Source organism: Hyla sarda, chromosome 9, assembly GCF_029499605.1.
Source record: "Hyla sarda isolate aHylSar1 chromosome 9, aHylSar1.hap1, whole genome shotgun sequence".
Lineage (NCBI taxonomy): Eukaryota > Metazoa > Chordata > Amphibia > Anura > Hylidae > Hyla > Hyla sarda.
Window position 1 is genome coordinate 111,686,938 of NC_079197.1, and position 21,380 is coordinate 111,708,317.

At 38.5% G+C, this 21,380-nt stretch overlaps 1 protein-coding gene across 1 annotated transcript in view; it reads right to left on the bottom strand.

Moving 5' to 3' along the window:
• AFF2 (ALF transcription elongation factor 2) overlaps nucleotides 1-21,380 on the bottom strand; it is a 674,912-nt gene that overhangs the window by 259,992 nt on the left and 393,540 nt on the right. The window contains exons 5-7 of the mRNA XM_056540361.1: nucleotides 17,436-17,522; nucleotides 12,562-12,598; nucleotides 6,217-6,274 (exon numbers count right to left, since the gene is read on the bottom strand). Of these exons, the coding sequence (XP_056396336.1) occupies nucleotides 6,217-6,274; nucleotides 12,562-12,598; nucleotides 17,436-17,522 (182 nt within the window). The remainder of the gene's footprint in view (nucleotides 1-6,216; nucleotides 6,275-12,561; nucleotides 12,599-17,435; nucleotides 17,523-21,380) is intronic.

Genomic DNA, 21,380 nt, shown 5'->3' on the forward strand with positions numbered 1-21,380 from the left:
ATAGTGGAGGTTCAATGATGTTTTGTGGTTGTTCTGCTGTCTCTGGCACTGGGTGCCTTGAGTGTGTGCAAGGCATCATGAAATCTGAGGATTACCAATGGATTTTGTTTTTCAATGTACAGCTCAGTGTCAGAAAGCTGGGTTTGCGTCCGAGATCTTGGGTCTTCCAGAAGGACAATGACCCTAAACATATGTCAAAAAGCATCTAGAAATGGATGGCAACAAAGCGCTGGAGAGTTCTGAGGAGTCCAGATCTAAATCCCATTGAACACCTTTGGAGAAATCTTAAAATTGCTATTACGAAAAGGCACCCTTTCAATAAGAGAGACCTGGAGCAGTTTGCAAAGGAAGAGTGGTCCAACATTCCGGCTGAGAGGTGTAAGAAGCTTATTGATGTTTATAGGAAGTCACTGATTTCAGTGCTACGAAATATTAAGTTAAGGGTACCAATAATCTTGTCCAGGCCATTTTTGGAGTTTGGTGTGACGTTATGTCAAATTTGCTTTTTTTCCTCCTTTTTTTGGTTTATTTCCAATACACACAAAGGGAATAAAAATGTGCATAGTAAAACATGTGTTACTGCAATCCTTTCCTGTGAGAAATACTTCATTTTCTTGAAAAATTTCAGTGGTGCCAACATTTACGGCCATGACTGTATGTTTATGTTTATTTTTTGTTTACACTTTTTATGGGAAAAGGAGGGTGATTCAAACTTTAATTAGGGAAGTGGTTAATTCCCATTTATTAACTTTTTTACACTACTTTTTACTCCCCATAGAGGACTATTACATTCAATCTTCATATTGCCTACACTGTTCAATTCTATGCCATAACATAGCATTGATCAGTGTTATCAGTGCTTTGCTGCTCCAGCCTGCCATTGCTGACTGGAGCTTCAAAGCAATGATCGGACGGTGAGGAGGCAGGTATGAGCCTCCCACATCCTCTCAGCTGCGGTGGTCTTACCGCGGTGGTCCCAATTAGCTCCGCTGAGCTGCCGGTACTGATATATATTTTTTTTATTTTAGATGCCGCAATCAACTTTGATTACGGCATCTATGGGGTTAATGCTGGGCATCACCGTGATTGGTGATGTCTGTCATTAGCCATGAGTGCAGACAGCTATCAAACAGGAGAGAGCACAGAGGAGCACTATCAGACAGAAGAGAGCACAGAGGATTAATATCAGACAGGACAGAGCACAGAGGAGTACTATCAGACCGTAGAGAGCACAGAGGATTAATATCAGACAGGAGAGAGCACGGAGGAGTACTATCAGACAGGAGAGAGCACAGAGGAGTACTATCAGACAGGAGAGAGCACAGAGGAGTACTATCAGACAGGAGAGAGCACAGGTGAGTGCTATCAGACTGGAGAGAGCACAGAGGATTACTATCAGGCAGGAGAGAGCACAGAGGAGTACTATCAGACAGGAGAGAGCACAGAGGAATACTATCAGACAACAGAGAGCACAGAGGACTCCTATCAGACAGGAGAGAGCACAAATGAGTCCTATCAGATAGGAGAGAGCACAGAGGATTACTATCAGACAGGAGAGAACACAGAGGAATCCTATCAGACAACAGAGAGCACAGAGGACTGCTATCAGACAGGAGAGAGCACAAATGAGTTCTATCAGACAGCATAGAGCACAGAGGAGTGTGAATCCACCCTCACTTATTGGACTTTGTCTATACCTATGCTTCAGCCTATAAAAAGGAAATAAAGTTTTCTTATGAAGTATATTGGAAATGTTAATGTTTTGCCAAGATGTACAACATATACAAAGATTTTGTATCTAACAGTGTCCATTTGATACAACACTGTACAACAAAATGGCAACATAATTCTGCTCATAAATTCTGGTGCAGTTTAAGACAACAAGTAGTTTATCTAAACTAGACAGTGAGTAAACCTGAAGGATTCTTATATGTCTAGTCTAATGGGAATTTTTGCTAAGATCAGCGTTTGCCTTGCCAGCTGTTAGTAAAACCTCACTGTCCTTTGTTACCACAGATTTATTAAGAGGAGCTGACCCTTTAATAAATCTACCTGTGCAGTGGCTCACCTGTAGCCACACACTGAAGTCTACATAAGTTCTGAGATGGCAAAGATTTTCTCTAACATTTATGCCAGTGTACTGGCACAAATCATAGTAAATTTGATGGGCTGCCATGGCCACATCCGTTTTATGCCATCTTCTGCTGACCTTTTCTTAAGAGGTGAGTGAGGTGCAAACTTACCCAAAAGGCACACATTTTTAGACAGAGCACTGCACACATTTTTTTTATTTTTTTATACCTGGAAACTGGCTTATTATTTTTAAAACTCTCATTTTTATAAAAAATTTCTTTAACTCAATGACATTGGCAGGAAATAGCTTACTCATTGAAATGAATAATTTATAGTGGGAATTAAGAAAAAATGGTCCATGACAAGCTCCATCTAGCAAAGCTGATCTATCAAGTGTCCTTGATTAAAATCGGAGCCAGCTTGATGTAAATTATTATCAGTAGAGGAGCCCATGCTGCATAGAGTTTTGGCATTATAAAAAACCTAAAAAGAGACAACAAAGTATCATCTGTGAATGGTGTCAAAAGTATAACAAAGCAACTTACTTTTATTATTTTATTAGCCATAGTGCACAGATCTTCCATAAAAGTTGAGCTAAAATCAAAACAGGGTGACTGTAAGTTCAGGAGTTAGTCCGGCGCAGAGAGGAACCATCAGGGAGCCAGATAAAATCAATGGATTTATTAGATGCAACGCGTTTCGCTGCGCATGCGCAGCTTCATCAGGCCTGATGAAGCTGCGCATGGGCAGCGAAACGTGTTGCATCTAATAAATCCATTGATTTTATCTGGCTCCCTGATGGTTCCTCTCTGCGCCGGACTAACTCCTGAACTTACGGTCACCCTGTTTTGATTCTACTTCTACTCAGGAGGGCTGCAGTGGACCTTTACTTATATTCATTCTACATTTTACCTTGTTGTGTGTGGGCGCACAACCAACTTTTGTAAGCGGCTTTGGAATTACTGTCCCCCACCCCCACTAACAAGATTTTCTGATCCCGCACATGAGGCGCCTTCCTTCCTCTCTCTAGATAAAAGTTGAGCTGTCTGGCTTGTAGCTGTGACGTTATGCCACACTCTCTGAATGCAGATCTACTGTACCTGCTTCCCCCTCCCCTTCTGTCTGCTTATTAGATAGGGCAGCAGGAAGCTGTTAGGTACAGTAGGTTCTGTCAGAACAGGTAGCCTGCTGCATTATCTAATTAGTCATGAATCTAATTAGCAGTAATACCAGCTCTCCCCCTTCATATCACCAGTCTTGCCCCAATCAGACATAAGGGGAAATGGGAGCTTAGGCGGGAGCTCTGAATTCAGAGAGTGTGACATGATGTTATAGCTTACCAGAGCTTACAAGAGCACAGCTGATATGGAAGATGTGTGCACTATGAATAATAACATTATACCTTTGAACTTTTTGCCACCAAACACAGATTGTTTCTTTCCCAGGACAACTCTGAAAAGTTAGGTGACAATTCTCTAAGTGTGGTGATTCCATAATTTTACCAGGAGTTGTATGTTACACACAGCCAATAATTCATTCAAATAGAGATGTATGGTCTGGCACTGCTACTCCTCTATCCTCCTCATCTATGTGCTCAGGTGGATATGATTGAGTATTTGCTTTGTGGCGGTGCAAGATCTATATTATAGCAGTCTTCCATAAACGTTCATGTAGATTGTGACCAGAAGAAGTATCGGGAGGTACAAAATTGCGTTGGTCTTTTTGTACACCCCTGCTGCCTTAATCATTTCTTATTCATTTATGTGATTACTTCAATAAAGAATATAAGATTCCTTCAATAGTGAGTGCAGAATCTTTATCTACATGAGCATTTATACACACAGCCAATACCTGCAGAGTGATGTCAGAGGAGGAAGCATCTTTCAGGAAAATTCTCCTATAAAGCCCAGTAACATAGACATTTTACACTTTAAATAAAAGCATAAATACTATAGGTAAACTTCTGTTAAACAGTTTCTCTTGAACAGGTTAAGCTGACGTTGTGTAGAATGCCACAGGTACCAGCCTTAGGCTGGGTTCACATATAAACAGGCATTCGGCATTGTTTCCCTCCACCATGCAGCAGAGGGAAACTGATCCCATTCATTTCAATGGGACAGTTCATAATCAGCCAGCGTCTCAATTTTGATGCCGAATGTTTGAACACGCTGTTGCGTCGAGATGTAGGCATCAGAGATATAGGCATCAGTCAAGATATTGGCTGAGTTCACCTATGCCGGATGCCGGGTATATGGGAACCCAGCCTAATGCTGGATGATTGTAAACTGTCTCATTCAAATGAATAGGAGCAGTTCTAGCATCAGCTTCCCTCCAGTGCACGCCAGAGGGAAACTATGCTGGACGCCTGATATATGTGAACCCAGCCTTAGTTGGAATTCTCTGCTATCTTTTATTCAGTCCTAAGGCACATACAATAACTAGATGGCTGAGGCTGAGAGTAAATGATTGATGGAATAATGTGTCATTCCCTTTCACATTTTACTGTTATGTTGTGTTTCACAATGCAGTTTTTGTGTTTTAGTCTAATTTAAGATAATAAAGAAAAAAGAAAGATGTAAAAGTAGTGTCTCAGAAAAAAAAGAAATCCACACTTAATAGAATGAAAAGCTCCATCACACATGTAGACATAATGTGCATAAAACAGCAGGAAGGAATGAGAAGAATTTGCAAATGATGGTGTAATCAACTGTGTCATATCTGGGCACCCTCTTAATAATTAAGATTAGCAGACTCGATGTGTCAGTGGGTGATTATCTGCTACCACAACGTGTGTTTTCAAGGATTAGAGATTATTCAGCTAGTGGTCAAATCCTATTACACAGTATATTCATTCCATATGAATATTTTCTATGATGGAAAAATCCAGGTAAAATCCATCAATATAAAAAGAATGACAAGATATGCAAAAAAGGCACAATTATTACTTAGATGCAAGTGATATAGAAAAGTTTGCACAATTTACCAGCCATCTTAAATACCTTTCTCCATCTAATTGTTGGCATATATCTTTGCCAGTGTTTCACACCAAAGTTCAAGATCTTAAAAGCATTACTGTAATTTAGATCATCTTTGACTAAGACCCACTGTGATCTCGACTTATAGCTGGATGAAGTGCATGGAAGCGTGTTTCACTCCCCAGCTGGCTTCCAGAGCCAACTGTTGTGCTCAATAGCCTATACTACCATGCACTTTACCTGGCTATAACACACGATTGAGTGTCAAGACTGAGACCCGATGCAATCTAAATTTTTGAAAAATGTAATCTGTTCCACAAGTAAAGGAATATATGAATTAAACATTATGGATAAACGTTATGGATATTGGAATTATGTGTTTTTACCTCCAATATGTCCCAGTTAGTATACATTTCCCTGCCCCCACATCCTAAAGCTTAGTTTCAAACACAGCAACAGTAGGCGTGGCCAAGGAACCTGTTTTTCCACTTTAAGTGTGGGAAGTAGGCGGAGCCTAAGACACAAGGTTGGGTATTAGCGGGTTATTAGTCTTAGAAAAGGCTCTTTTTGGTCTCTTTGAACTTCCTAAAAGAGAGGAGCATCTTCTCCTCAACACCGTAGCCTGGGATGGATAAGTATATTGCTGTATCATTTCTACACTAACTATTTATATCTCTCGGGTAGATCCATGCTAGTTTTCTAAACATAGAATATGTACTTTTGTATTAATGCTTCTATGTATGTCTTATTTAATTTAGCTAATTAATGTTTTATTAAATGTTATCAACTTTGCTGGTTACCGAATGATTGTTAATTTGGTGGGATAAACTGCTGGTACAAGGCATTTCTGCCAAAATATCTTGTACAATTATTTCATAGTTGTGCAAAACTTAATCAGTGTTTCTGAGTGTTTACAAACATATTTAGGCCCTATAAATTTAGCCTATACTTCATGCTTCCGTTTCATATAGTTGGTGGCCATTTTGGGGACGCTAACAAAGAAAGCACATGGCCGAGGGAGGGGCATGTTTTGTAGTACTCTTATTCTAAAAACCACAATTGGTGTAGTCAGCAGGATTTGCCACAATAAGTGGAGCTGCAGACAAGATTATCTCCCTAGAACCACAACAATTCCGCATTCAAAAAAAAAGAAAAGTATATTACTTACGACTTTTGTGGGACAGCAGCAGATTTGACAGCAGGTTTGTTTGTGGCTTCACATCGTTCTATAGGAACAAAAAATAAGAGAAAAAAATTGTAAGCAACCAGTATGATAAATGGCACATGATAGGTAGGGGGACTGTTGTACCTTTTGCATTTACAATCAGAAGCACCTTAAAGGGGTACTCCAGTAAAAGACTATTTTTTTTTTAAATCAACTGGTGCAAGAAAGTTAAACAGATTAGTAAATTACTTCTATTTAAAAATCTGAATCCTTCCAGTACTTATTAGCTGCTTTATGCTCCAAAAAGTTATTTTATTTTTACATTTCTTTTCTGTATGACCACAGTGCTCTCTGCTGACACCTTTATCCATGTCAGGAACTGTCCAGAGCAGGAGAGGTTTGCTATGGGGATTTGCTCCTGCTCCTGACAGTTCCTGACATGGACAGAGGTGTCAGCAGAGAGCACTGTGGACAGACAGACAGGAAATTCAAAAAGAAAAGAACTACCTCTGTAGTATACATCAGCTGATAAGTACTGGAAGGGTTAAGGGGATAAGACATTCTTCAGATATATATAAATGAAAAAAGTGAATAAAGGGCTAGCCGACTGCCTTAATGAATACTTCTGTTCAGTTTTTACAGATGAAAAAGAAGGAAAAGGACCTCCATTAGGGAGGAAAACTAATGAATTGTTTGATGTATGTGTCTTTACAGAGGAAGAGGTTCTACGTTTGCTGTCTAAAGTGAAGACAAATAACTCACAGGGGCCTGATGGGATACACCCTAAATTAATAATAGAGCTTGGTGGTGAGCTAGCAAAACCGTTAACTGATTTATTTTACCAATCACTGGCAACAGGAGTCATGCCGGAAGATTGGAAATTAGCAAATGTCGTGCCCATTCACAAGAAAGGTTGAAGGGAGGAATCAAGCAACTATAGGCCAGTAAGTCTGACCTCAATAGTGGGAAAATTAATGGAAACCCTACTAAAGAATAGGATTGTGGAACATCTAAAATCCCATGGTTTGCAAGATGAAAAACAACATGATATTACTTTTAAACCTTTGCCCCTCTAATTTAAAACATGTCCTCTTGTGGTAGTTTTCTTCTTTCTTCCAAGCTCTACATGTTAAGGTCCTTTATCCTTTCCTGGTAAGTTTTGTCCTGCAATCAATGTACTAGTTTAGTAGCTCTTCACTGAACTCTCTCTAGAGTATATATATCCTTTTGGAGATACGGCCTCCAGTACTGCGCACAATACTCCAAGTGAGGTCTCACCAGTGTTCTACAGTGGCATCTGCACTTCTCTCTTTCTACTGCTTATACCTCTCCCTATACATCCAAGCATTCTGCTAGCATTTCCTGCTGCTCTATTACATTGTCTTCCTACCTTTAAGTCTTCTGAAATAATTACTCCTAAATCCCTTTCCTCAGATACTGAGGTCCGGTCTGTGTCAAATATTCTATATTCTGTCCTAGGGTTTTTCCACCCCAGGTGCATTATCTTGCACTTATCCACATTAAATTTCAGTTGCCAGAGTTCTGACCATTCTTCTAGTTTGCCTAAATAAAAAAAAGTATCCCTCCAGGAACATCAACCCTGTTATATATCTTTGTGTCATCAGCAAAAAGACCAATGCCTTACCATCGAGACCTTTTGCGATATCACTAATGAAGATATTAAACAAAATTGATCCCAGTACAGATCCCTGAGATCCCTACTGGTAACAAGACCTTGCTCTGAATATACTCCATTGACTACAACCCTCTGTTGTCTGTCACTCAGCCACTGCCTAATCCACTCAACAATATGGGAGTCCAAGCTCAATGAATGCAGTTTATTGATAAGTCTTCTATGTGGGACAGTCTCAAAAGCCTTAATAAAATCTAGATATTGATGTCTATTGCCCCTTCACAATCTATTATTTTAGTCACCCAGTCAAAAATATTTGTTTGACATGATCTCCCTGAAGTAAACCCAGGAAGTATTACTTTACTGAGAGAGTAGTGGATACATGGAATAGCCTTCCTGCAGAAGTGGTAGCTGCAAATACAGTGGAGGAGTTTAAGCAGGCATGGGATAAGCATAAGGCTATTCTTCATATAAGATAGGGCCAGCGACTATTGATAGGATTCAGATTATTGGGCAGACTAGATGGGCCAAATGGTTCTTATCTGCCGACACATTCTATGTTTCTGTGTTTCTATGTCAAGATTTTTAAATAGAACTAATTTTCAAATCAATAAGGAAAAAAAGGGGGGGTACCAAATGCCTCTAGACTAATACCATAAAATGGTACATGATGATGGAATTACAGAAATCGGACTGTGCTTCACTTTAAATGATGTACAAATTTAATATAAAAAATATTACAAATAAGACATAAAATAAATAATGCAAATCGAATACATAAATGCCTCCTACCACAGGGCCCTTGTGGGGAGGTATGATATTTGAATACAAAGCATATATTAAAAAATTTTAAAATATAGCATGTGAATTACGTTCTACCGCTATCCCAATATATTGCAAACCGACATAGTGTACTTTTGTGCGGCACACTCCGTTCTCATGTGATTTAGAACAGTTCACAAAGTGATATAGTTACCAACTCCTAGAGGTAGTTTTGGCTGGACGTCCGAGAGATGGATATGTGAGGGCTGTGTCCAGCGCTAGCGTGCGCATACGGTGACGGGCCCGGATGCCACAGGCCAAAAAGGTCACCGGTCACGGAGTAATTGCAGGCTCGATGGCAGATGTAGTGGAGGCTGTGTCCAGCGCTGGCATGCGCTTGCGGTGACGGGCCTGGTTGCCGCAGGCTGAAGAGAAGTCACCGGTCACGGAGTGGCTCCGGAGGTGGAGATGTACTCGGAGATAGATGGATCTTGCTCCGGAAACAAGGAAAGGAAAGCCTCGTGGAAGATCTCTCGGCGTCTGGTGGAATGGCGGATGAATTACAGCCAGGTGTAAAATCAGCAGATGATGGAGTTGTGTCGGAGGTAAGTGATGGCGGTTTGTGGATTGCGGTGGTCATGCGGTAAATATTTCTTTCTCATAGAGAAAGAAATATTTACCGCATGACCACCGCAATCCACAAACAGCCATCACTTACCTCCGACACAACTCCATCATCTGCTGATTTTACACCTGGCTGTAATTCATCCGCCATTCCACCAGACGCCGAGAGATCTTCCACAAGGCTTTCCTTTCCTTGTTTCCGGAGCAAGATCCATCTATCTCCGAGTACATCTCCACCTCCGGAGCCACTCTGTGACCGGTGACTTCTCTTCGGCCTGCGGCAACCGGGCCCGTCACCGCAAGCGCATGCCAGCGCTGGACACAGCCTCCACTACATCTGCCATCGAGCCTGCAATTACTCCGTGACCGGTGACCTTTTTGGCCTGTGGCATCCGGGCCCGTCACCGTATGCGCACGCTAGCGCTGGACACAGCCCTCACATATCCATCTCTCGGACGTTCAGCCAAAACTACCTCTAGGAGTTGGTAACTATATCACTTTGTGAACTGTTCTAAATCACATGAGAACGGAGTGTGCCGCACAAAAGTACACTATGTCGGTTTGCAATATATTGGGATAGCGGTAGAACGTAATTCACATGCTATATTTTAAAATTTTTTAATATATGCTTTGTATTCAAATATCATACCTCCCCACAAGGGCCCTGTGGTAGGAGGCATTTATGTATTAGATTTGCATTATTTATTTTATGTCTTATTTGTAATATTTTTTATATTAAATTTGTACATCATTTAAAGTGAAGCACAGTCCGATTTCTGTAATTCCATCATCATGTACCATTTTATGGTATTAGTCTAGAGGCATTTGGTACCCCCCCTTTTTTTCCTTATATATTATTTTGTACTAGTATTTTTTTGGTGTAAATACTTTCCATTTAGCCTCGATTAATTTATATTGTGAGCTGCACATACCCCATTTTTTTTCGATTTAATTTTCAAATCTGTTTAACGTTTTGGCACCAGATAATAAAAAAAAAAAAAAAATAGTTTTTCACCGGACAACCCCTTTAACCCCTTAGCGACCAAGGACGTAAATGTACATGCTGGAGTTGCGGTACTTTGCGCACCAGGATGTACATTTACATCCTGTACATGACCGCGAGCATCGGAGCGATGCTCGGGTCATGCACGGCAGGTCCCGCCTGCTGATAGAAGCCAGGGACCCGCCGGTAATGGCTGACATCTGCGATTGCGCGGATGTCCGCCATTAACCCCTCAAAATAATAATAGAAAAGTGTATAATCATGGGTATCATTTTAATCGTATTGACCAGCAGAATAAAGAACACATGTCATTTTTAACGTAAATTGTACAGCGTGGAAATGAAACCTTCCAGAATTAGCAAAATTGTGGTTTTCTTAGAAATTTCCACACAAATAGTATTTTTTTGGTTGCGCCATACATTTTATGGTAAAATTTGTGATGTAATTACAAAGGACAACTGGTCACGCAAAAAACAAGCCTCATACTAGTCTGTGGATGAAAATATAAAAGAGTTACAATTTTTAGAAGGTAAGGAGGGAAAAAACGAAAACGTAAAAATGAAATTGTCTTTTATTTCCTTAAGGCCAAAATGGGCTGAGTCCTTAAGGGGTTAAGCAATAAAAATCACTTGTCTAAAATTTTGTAGTTTGGCCTTGTGACACCACATATCTCTGACCTGCTATAATGACATAATCACTATTATTTGCTTCACCAGTCAATGATTCTAATGTGATGCTTTATCAGTTTGTGGGTCCACACATACGAAAGCTATACAGCCAAAACTATGTGTTCCCCTTACTGAATATTGAGATTAGGTATTTCAGCTACACATATTGTAACCATGTGCATTAAATCAAGTGCATAGAAATACAATCTTTGAAGACAAATATTGGACTAGTATGAATTGCACTGAGAGCTCAGTTGCTTTATAGTAAGATGTCCTTTTTGAAAGTAATTTAGTGAGAGACTAGATATTCTCAGGTCATCTGCTTTCTTTCTCACAACGTTTGTGGGGTCTGTTTGACCTATCATCGGGAACTCTTCCAGTGCATATGGGAAAAGTATCCATAAATCCCAATCACACAAAAGTTATACTACATGGTACACATTTTTAAGAAAGTTGCATCCGTTCCCCTACATATAACACTGCTGGACACCACAAAATCATGGTTTGAAAAGAAATAAAGGTGTCTAAGAATAACAACTCTATTAAGCTACACAGTGGTACACAAAACAAACTCACAGAGTTGGAACTTCCTAAAGCTGAAGCTGAGGCAACAGTTTTTGAAAGATCCTTTCTCTTTTCCATCATGATTGGTCTATGAGTAACTCTTCTTGCTGGGAGAGATTCTGGCTTGGCTATCATTTCCCAGTCACCTCTAAAGCTCCACACATTGGCTTAAAGTGACGATAAAGGAGTACTCCAGTGGAAAACATTTTTTTTAAATCAACTGGTACCAGAAAGTTAAAAAGATTTGTAAATTACTTCTATTAAAAAATCTTAATCCTTCCAGTACTTATCAGCTGCTGTATGCTCCAGAGGAAGTTCTTTATTTTTGAATTTCTTTACTGTCTGACCACAGTGCTCTTTGCTGACACCACTGACCATGTCAGGAACTGTCCAGAGCAGGATAGGTTTGCTATGGGGATTTTCTCCGCCTCGGGACAGTTCCTGAAAATAATTTCCTCTGTGGTAAATAGTAGCTGATAAGTACTGGAAGGATTAAGATTTTTTAATAGAAGTAATTTACAAATCTGTTTAACTTTCTGGCACCTGCCGATTAAAAAAAAATAAATCCACTAAAGTACCCCATTAACTCCAATAGTTGGCAACAGAGAGTAAACTCTCTTCTTTTAGGAGGAAGGCTACTTTTGCATATGTTGTTCTAGTGAAATTTAAATGACCTATAAAACTCCACATGCCTTTTGGCTCTCTCCTCAAGGACAGACTTTACCCCTTCATACTTTCTTTTTCAACTTTACTGACTGGACTCAAAAATGCTCTTTTGGCTAAACAGGCACAAAGTCACTCTCATACCAAAATTTTGTACAAAAGTACCTCAATAGAGGGGAGACCTTTATAGCTGCAATAAAGGACCCACATTCATATTCAGACCTATGCTTTTGGAATAGACTGTCTGTCCATCAAACTTATAATTGTGATGGTTAGGTAGTTACAGTATATTTAAATATATGCATTAAGACAGAGAATAATAATAATAATAACTATAGCCCATAATAGTTCCTGGTTCATAAAACTAGAATCTTGCAGTAACCCCACTGTACACAGTACAATATGATTATCTAGGTGAACAAAATACATACTTTGTATGCTGTATCCTGAGGTCAGATGTTGAGACTCCTGTAAAAATAAACATAAATAAATCAAACCAGTAATCCACATATCATCTAGACATAAAGATTTAGGTCACATAGCTAGAGGCTTGTGCATTATCTCTCTCTATCAATCACATATTTAACTTTATCTAAAATTCATAAGACTGGAGTGGGGATTAAACGCTAAGGACAAATAACCAAGATGTAAAGGGACGTTATTATTTTAAATGGTAAAAATGCATTATTTGCCGCATGTCTCGATAACACTACATAGATATGATTATCTTCACTGGGCTCAGCTTGACTTATACTTTATGGTCTTTTTAGTGAAATGTTTTTGTCTGAAAACCATTAAACATAATCCAATACATAAAACATTATCTTCAGATTTTTGATCATTTTGTGTGCAATATCTAGATATGCTACTCTAAACCCATTTAGATATTATAGAAGGAGCAAAAGCATTGAAATTGATAGTTGTAACAAAAACAATGATATTATTCTACTTTGAAGTGTAACACAACTTAACACAAATTTATTCAATAAACTTTGAAAGCTCAAGTAAAAAAAAACATGTTTTTAATTTTTTTAAGTTCACAGCTAAGATTTTACAAAACCATCATCAAAAGACTTAAAAATGATGTAACAAATAATAGCTCATCTACGAATACAGCAATAGGAGTTCAGAAAGATAGTGCCCACAATGGTTGCCACTTTTGGCCTCTGTGTCCCAGATGGATAGCTCTCTTTAATAATGTACATCAAGTCATAAACTGGGACTCATACCAATGGGTAGAGTAAAAAGATCATATGATTCTTTTCTAAAAAAGAAAGCCTTCCTTATGCATGAACACTTGGTTCGGACAAGTATGCTCGTGTTCTCTTTTGGAAGAAAGAAAATACCTGCTGCGTGACACTTCTGGCAGTGGCTTTTTTCTTGAAAAACAAAGGAAAGGGAATGTTGACTTTTTCTTCCCAACATCTGATAAAAAAATTACTATACTCCTAAAGCTAAATTCCCATTATGATCTTCCCTTCTGCTTGTGGTATACATCGGTAACCAATTAAAAAAGGTTGCAAATATATACAGTACAACAGCATGCTCCCAATGGACCTATTGTGTTTGCAAATACAGAAAAAGTCCAGCGTCAATGGGTAAGTGGATTAAAACTTCCAGGCTTTATTGAAATCCTTTAAAATAGCAGCTTACATGAGGCAATGGCTCAGCTTGACGCATTTCGTGGTATCCCACTTCATCAAAAGCATACTGCAAGCATTACACACAGCATTAAAATAGATAAACTCCAAATGAAAAATAACAATCAGCTGAAGAAAACATTAAAACAATGGGTAACACATATGCAATAGGTTCTCATGAGCATGGGGTCAATAATTAACCCTTAACATACATAAATCAAGAATAAAAAATATGTGTATGAATATACATGTAACATTCATGCAAGTGAAAAATATCTTTATTATTTTCTTCTCTGTACGTATTTCAGATTTTATCTCCATATTCTTGCATGTTCTGAGAAAGAAAATAATATTCAAGCCTGTGGATGGAAATAATTCACTTGTGTGTATAACAATACAAAAACAAATATTCAAAAAAAGCTTCACAATGTGAACAAATCCCAATGTATTGATCAGAGTATAAAACTTCTGTTGTAAAGAAAACACAACTGTGTGATGTGAATAAAGACAATTTGCAAATATTTACATGTCCGTCTTTGAAGAAAGGTATATTTTTTCTTTGCATAATCCCTTTGTTTCTTATCTATATTGGGTAGGGCGTTACATTGATGATTTGGTAATAATTTGGAAAAGTGACGAGTAGAGATTTGATGCCTTTATTTCATACCTGAATTGCAATGGTATGAATTTGGGCTTCACCTGCTGTTATGGTCCGAATTGAATTCCGTTCTTGGACGTGATACTTACCAGCAATGAAAATCAGGTGATAGTTAAGCCCTACAGAAAACGTATTGCTGGAAATAATATTTTGTTGAAAAAATCTTGTCACCCTAAACCTGTTATGAACAACATTCCACATGGTGAATTTCATAGATTAAGGAGGAATTGTTCAGATGTGAATACCCATAATCTGGAAGCCAAAAAATTGACCGACCAACTCCTTCAATGGGGTTATTGTGAAGACAACATTGATGGTGCTAAAAATAAAGCATTATCTTTGAATCGCTGACATTTGATATCACATTGGAACGTTCCATCTGACCAGGACACAAGAGAAAAAAGTATTTTTCACTACCCCTTACAGAAGACAGTTTACACATATAAAACAAATTATCCAACATAATATTCGCATCTTAGAACAGGATCTGATTTTAAAACAGATTGTATCAAATGGCATTGGCTTTGTCTCTAAAAAAGCACCTTCTTTGGGCAACCTTCTCTCCCCTAGTGAATTTAACTCTGCACAACCCATAGCAGCACACTGACTCTCATGTAAAGGTAACTACAAGTGTGTGGATTCTCAATGTATCACATGCACCTTTATGGTAAATACAGATGAATTTTTCTCATATGCAACAGGAAAGAAATATAAGTATAGGAATTTCATAAATTGTAATACCAAAGGAGTGGTTTATTTGGTATTGTGCACAAGCTGTAAGAAACAATATGTCGGCTGTACCGTGAACTCACTTAAGTCCAGAGTCAGAAGACATATTTCAGATATTTCTAATAATGCTATAGGTGTCTCAGCTCTGACATGCCACTTCAGGGAGTGTCACAGCGCTGACACGTCAAGTTTAACCATACAGGGTATTCAGAAGGTATATTTGCCCAAGAGAGGAGGAGATCTCCATAAAAAATGTCTTAATAGAGAGACGTGCTGGATATTTATGTTGGGAAGCAGGCAGCCCTCTGGTTTAAATCTACGCCATGATTTAATTCTTACTTATTAACCATGTTATGAAAATCTCTTTAAGTCTCTTTAAAAGTCTTTATTCACATCACACAGTTGCATTTTCTTTACAAAGAAGTTTTATACTGTGATCAACAGATTGGGATTTGTTCACATTATGAAGCTTGCATTTTTAAAAAATATGTGTTTTTGTATTGTATTATGCAAGTGAATTATACAAGTGAATTATTTCCATCCGCAGGCTTGAATATTATTTTCTTTCTCAGAACATGCAAGAATATGGAGTTCAAATATGAAATACGTACAGAGTAGTGTTGCTCTCGAATATTCGCAATACAAATTTTATTCGCGAATATCGCATATTCACAAATTCGAATATAGCACTATATATTCGTAATTAGGAATATTTTTTTTTCACAGTACACATCACAGTGCTCACCCCTCTCTGCTTCCAGCTTGTGTGGTGTAATGAAGGCTCTAATACTACTGTGTGAGACTGGTGTGGGAGTTTTCGCATATGCGAAAATTAGCATATTCTCATTTTTGCTTATGCGAAAATTTGCATATGTCATTTTTCACATATGCAAATTTTCACTTATGCAAATTTTTATATGCTAATTTTTGCATATGCTAATTTTCGCATACGCATATTTTCGCATATGCGAAAATAAAACGTGAATATTATGAATATGCAAATTTAGCGAATATATGACGAATATTCGTCCATATATTCGCGAAATATCGCAAATTCGAATATGGCCTATGCCGCTCAACACTAGTACAGAGAAGAAAATAATAAAGAAAGATAATTTTTCACTTGCATGAATGTTACATGTAGATTCATACACATATATTTTTTCTTCTTTACTTCTGTATGTTAAGGGTTAATTCTAGACCCAATGCTCATGAGAACCTATTGCATATGTGTTACCCATTGTTTTAATTGTTTCTTCAGCTGACTGTTATTTGTCATTTGGAGTTTATTTATTTTAATGCTGTGTATAATGCTTGCATTATGCTTTTGATAAAGTGGGATACCACGAAACGCGTCAAGCTGAGCCATTGCCTCATGTACATCCTTGTAAACTGTTATTTTAAAGGATTTCAATAAAGCCTTGAAGTTTTAATCCACTTACCCATTGGCGCTGGACTTTTTCTGTATTTGTATCCTGCCGCCCACTGCACCGTGGTGTCCGTGCATTGGGTCTTATTCTGGAGACGGAGGGTGAGCTGATATATCTTTGTTGCTAATGAGTTTAATAGACTAAGAAAGTTAAACGTTGACTGCATTTTGCTGTAAAAAACAGTGTATGTTAAAAACAGGTCTAACTTTATTGGAAAACTTGCCCAACAGGAGTGCAGAAAAACACGATAAAATCCTCATGCAGATTACCATATTGTAACCTGGTCTTGTTAATATGTAATGACCTTTGTTTATTATTCTACATACTTTCTTTACACATTCTTTACTGTCAATTATCTGTTTTAAAGAAAAAAAAATTAATAAAAAAACTGTTGAACAAAAAAAAATCCTCTAAAGCATTTCCCGCTGTTAGTGCTTTATCACAGAGTATTCATTTTGCTGGAGTTTGGTCTGCTACTCTGTCCTGCAAAATTACCAAATACATAAAAAAAATGGACCAAACTATTTGACTAGGTCAGTCCATTAAACTCACCATTTGACTAGGTCAGTCTATTAAACTCACTATTTGACTAGGTCAGTCCACTAAACTCAATGGGTCCAGTGTAGGTACATTGGTATACATTGGCAACCTTTTTTGAAAGATTGTCGATGATTACCATGAACATAAAGGAAATAATGGATTGTTCAGGTAAGGTTCAGCTGACATTAGTCTAATGTACATGGCCGCTTAGAGAGCCTTGTCCTTTGGACTCCAATCTCAGATATCTTCAGATCAGATTTTCAGAATTAACTCTTCAGAATCAGAATGAACTCTTGTTTGGGACTTACCTTGCTAGGAATTGGAAATTTGGACTGTTCTGCTTTACACGGTGTGTGGATTCCAGTCAGAGGTGGGGGCCACAAATGAGTCATTTCCTGTAGGTTAAGACAAAACTGATTTAACATAACCTTATGTGTTTAACTTATACATCTCAACCTTTATAGAGGAACAATCATCCTTGAATTCACACCATAAGTGCTTCTATACAGGATAACCAAAGTAACAAGTTCCCATAATATATGCGCAGTATATCTACCATCTGATACCTTAAACATTGTTACACTTGTCATGGCTACATGATATAGGCCAACAGATTTTCCATCTGTTCCTTGTACAGTATGTTTACATCTAAAGGAAGAATAAATTATAACACTGCACAGACTAGAGGCCGCTAGGGATAAGTGGTTGTGTGTAAACTACTCACCTGAAAATAATGTAGTGATGAGTGGCATAGGCCATATTCGAATTCGCAATATGTCACGAATTTCGCTTATTCATTAACTTTTTTACCATACGAAATTTGTAATGAAATTCACAAAATTCTCATGCGCGATTATATCTTTCAACTAACTACTTTCCTATTTGTCGCTAGGGATGTTGCTAACTTCTGACAACTGTAGTATCCTTCTCATTGTCCCACAAGCTAAAGAAGGGCGGGATCAGTGTCTTCTGGAAGTGCCAATATTCGTGAATTTGTGAATTCATGAAAAAAAATAATGAATATTCGTCATAACAAATATATTTCACTATATTCTAAATATTACTGAAATCGCAAAGTGCCGATATTCGCGATAAAAATTTGTTATTCAAATATTCGCGCTCAACACTAAAAAAAATGTCAAAATAAAGAAAAAATGCTTAGATAGTCCAGATTTCAGATTCGGTATATATCCTTCTCATGTTTGACACATTATCATTAATTGAATTACCATAATAAGTTTGGTTTAGTTTTTTTTACATAAAAGGTTCTTATAAAAAGCCTAATATATAAACCTTTATTTCCCTAGAGATTTATTTCACTTATTGTGACATTTTATGTGAAATGATTAAAGTTTTCCTTGTGCCTCCCAATTAAAATGAATAAAATAGATCCTTAAAGAAAGCTCACAACATCCGATATTTCTGCAATTGCTTAATTTATACAGTAAAGAAATTCTTTGTTATTTGTTAAAAGTATTGGAACGCTGGGTTGAAAAACTGAACAAACACAATGGCAAAAGTGACTGTGGCGATAAATGGTTAAACATTTTGTCATCGATAAAAATCAATATTAAGCCCCAGGCAGTGTCCCAGGTGGAAAAAAAATTAAAAAAAACACCATTTGGGAGAGACCTATCAATCAAACCTAGAAAAAGTCAAGGAAACCACCCATATGGCACTCATTACGGTGACATGGTTTATCGGTTTATCGTTTTTTTCCTGGAGGTACTTTTTAAATTAATAGACTGTTTACTAAAAATGCTAATGATAATAATAATAATAATAATAATAATAATAATACGTTATTATTATTATTAATAATAACAATGAAAATAATAATATTAATATTATTATTTGTCAAATACATGTCAGCATTTTACATTTTTGTTTTTAGAAACCTTTTATTCGTAACTGTAAAAGTGTTACAGAGGAATCATTGTTTTGGATTTGTAAAACTAAACAAGGCTTTTCTTTTTATAATACACACTATGCTAGCAAATGTCATGTTCCACTTGTCATATGCCAGTGATTAATTTGTACTTCTATCTCTGTGAACAAACAATTCTGTGTGTTCTATAAAGCTCTGTCTTAGTAACGTCTACAAACTCAGCCCATCTCCCCAAGGACGAGGAAAAAACAAAAACCTCTTGTGGTTATAAAAACCACATAAATTGCAAACATCCAAAGACAAAATTCTTTGTACCATTGGGTCTTGGCAAACATTTTAATATCACAGTTACTTACACTGGATGCACATAGAACATTATTGCAGCCACTGAATGTTAGACATTCTTAACACTGTGTTCTGGAAAGACTTTTCAAAAAACTAAAATCATAAATCAAAGAGCTGTGTTCTGTACAGTGCCGGGGCTGCTTTGGAAAGTGTTTACTTTGTAAAATGAACAGAGCTACATTAATTTGTAAAGGTATTTATCACCATTGAAAAGAGCCCAGAAATGGCAGAATTGATGAGCTTTATAGTCTAATGATCTTTGTTTATCATATTCTGTTCACTAGAAATATGCCAAACATAGATATTCACATAATATAAAAATATTGTAATTTTTTTTTTTTTTTTGGTTTGATGCGGCAGTTGTAAAGAAGGGTGTATAATGGCAAACTGATGACTAATGATCAGACTACACAGGATTTGTAGGCAATCTAGTGCTGGGAAACACATAGGATGGGCAAGCTTCAGGTGGGTAAAGGACAATGGCTAACTGCCCCACAAAAGTTTTATTGCACAGCAAGGACATCAACTTTAAAATTTTTTAAACAAAACTAGACTTGAAAGTTTTATGAGGCACAGTCTCTTAGCATCCACTTTCTGACTGTAGGGAGGTAGTAGTAAGTGGTTCTTGGGTATATGATCCCACGCTGAGCTGGTAGACTGTCTCCTCCCCCTCCACCCTCCCCTATTGGCTATTTACTGCATTTACTTTATCTTTCTTCCTCTTTATCATGGATCACTGACTGCAGAAAAAATGTTCGAAACCTTTATCTATATTATGTGTAATTGGTTTAGCATGTTTATGTTTTGGTATTTAAAGGAGCCCCTAGACATCTTTCCTTTGGATAGGGGATAAGATATCTGATTGTAGGGGTCCCGCCGCTGGGGACCACCGCAATCTTTCCTGCAGCACCCACTTGTCATCAGCTGCACGAAGCGAAGATCGCTCTGTGCGTGATGACTCACGATACAGGGGCCAGAGTATCGTGACATCATGTCCCCGCCCCCTCAATGCAAGCCTATGGGAGGGGGCGTGATGGCTGCCCCTCCCATAGACTGTCATTGAGGGGGCGGGGCGTGATGTCACCATACTTCGGCCCCTGTATTGTGAGTCATCACGCATGGAGAAATCTTTGCTCCGCAGCTGATGACAAGTGGGTGCTGCAGGAGAGGTTGGGGTGGTCCCCAGAGGCGGACCCCCACGATCAGACATCTTATCCCCTATACTTTGGATAGGGTATAGGATGTCTAGGGGCGGAATACCCCTTTAAGTCACAGCTGGTTATTTCAGTTAAACAGTTGTGCCAGCCATTGGGTGGTACATACAACCAAAATTAACTGGTTTTAGACATTCCATGCCGGAAACCATTGAAATTCTCCACATCATGAGGATAAAGATCTATATGTTGGTAATAAAGCTGTAGCTGACCCCCAACTATACAAGATTTTAATGCCCCTTGCATTTATTTAACCCCTTAAGGACCAAGGGTGTACAGGTATGCCTTCGCCCCCTGGTACTTGAGGACCAAGGGCATACCTGTACGCCCGTAAGGAATTTCGGTCCCTGCCGCGTACGGGGCGGGGACCGGACTAGGGTGACTGCTGATATCTATCAGCAGGCACCCCGTGCAAATGCCCCCCCCCCCCAATTGTCGGCTATTGTCGCAAATCGCCGGTGAATTCAAACCGGCGATTTGCGGCGATTCCGGGTCATACGGGTCTCCGGGACCCGCAAAATAAGGGGGATTGGGGTTGTCCAAGACACCCATGATCCCCCTAAAGGGATAGGAGTGAGGTGGCAGGGGTGCCACCCCTCCTATCCCTGCTATTGGTCATTCAATAGCAGATCGGGGGCGGGGGGGGTTAACGTTCTGTTCCCCCATTCTGCCCACCCCCAGTAGGCCGGGCAGAATGGAGAAACCGACGGAGACCAGCGCCGAAGTCCACTTACCCATCGGCAGCCGGCGATCGGCAGCAGAGAACGGCGGCAGAAGAGGATGGCGATGCAGCTCCCTGGATCCTA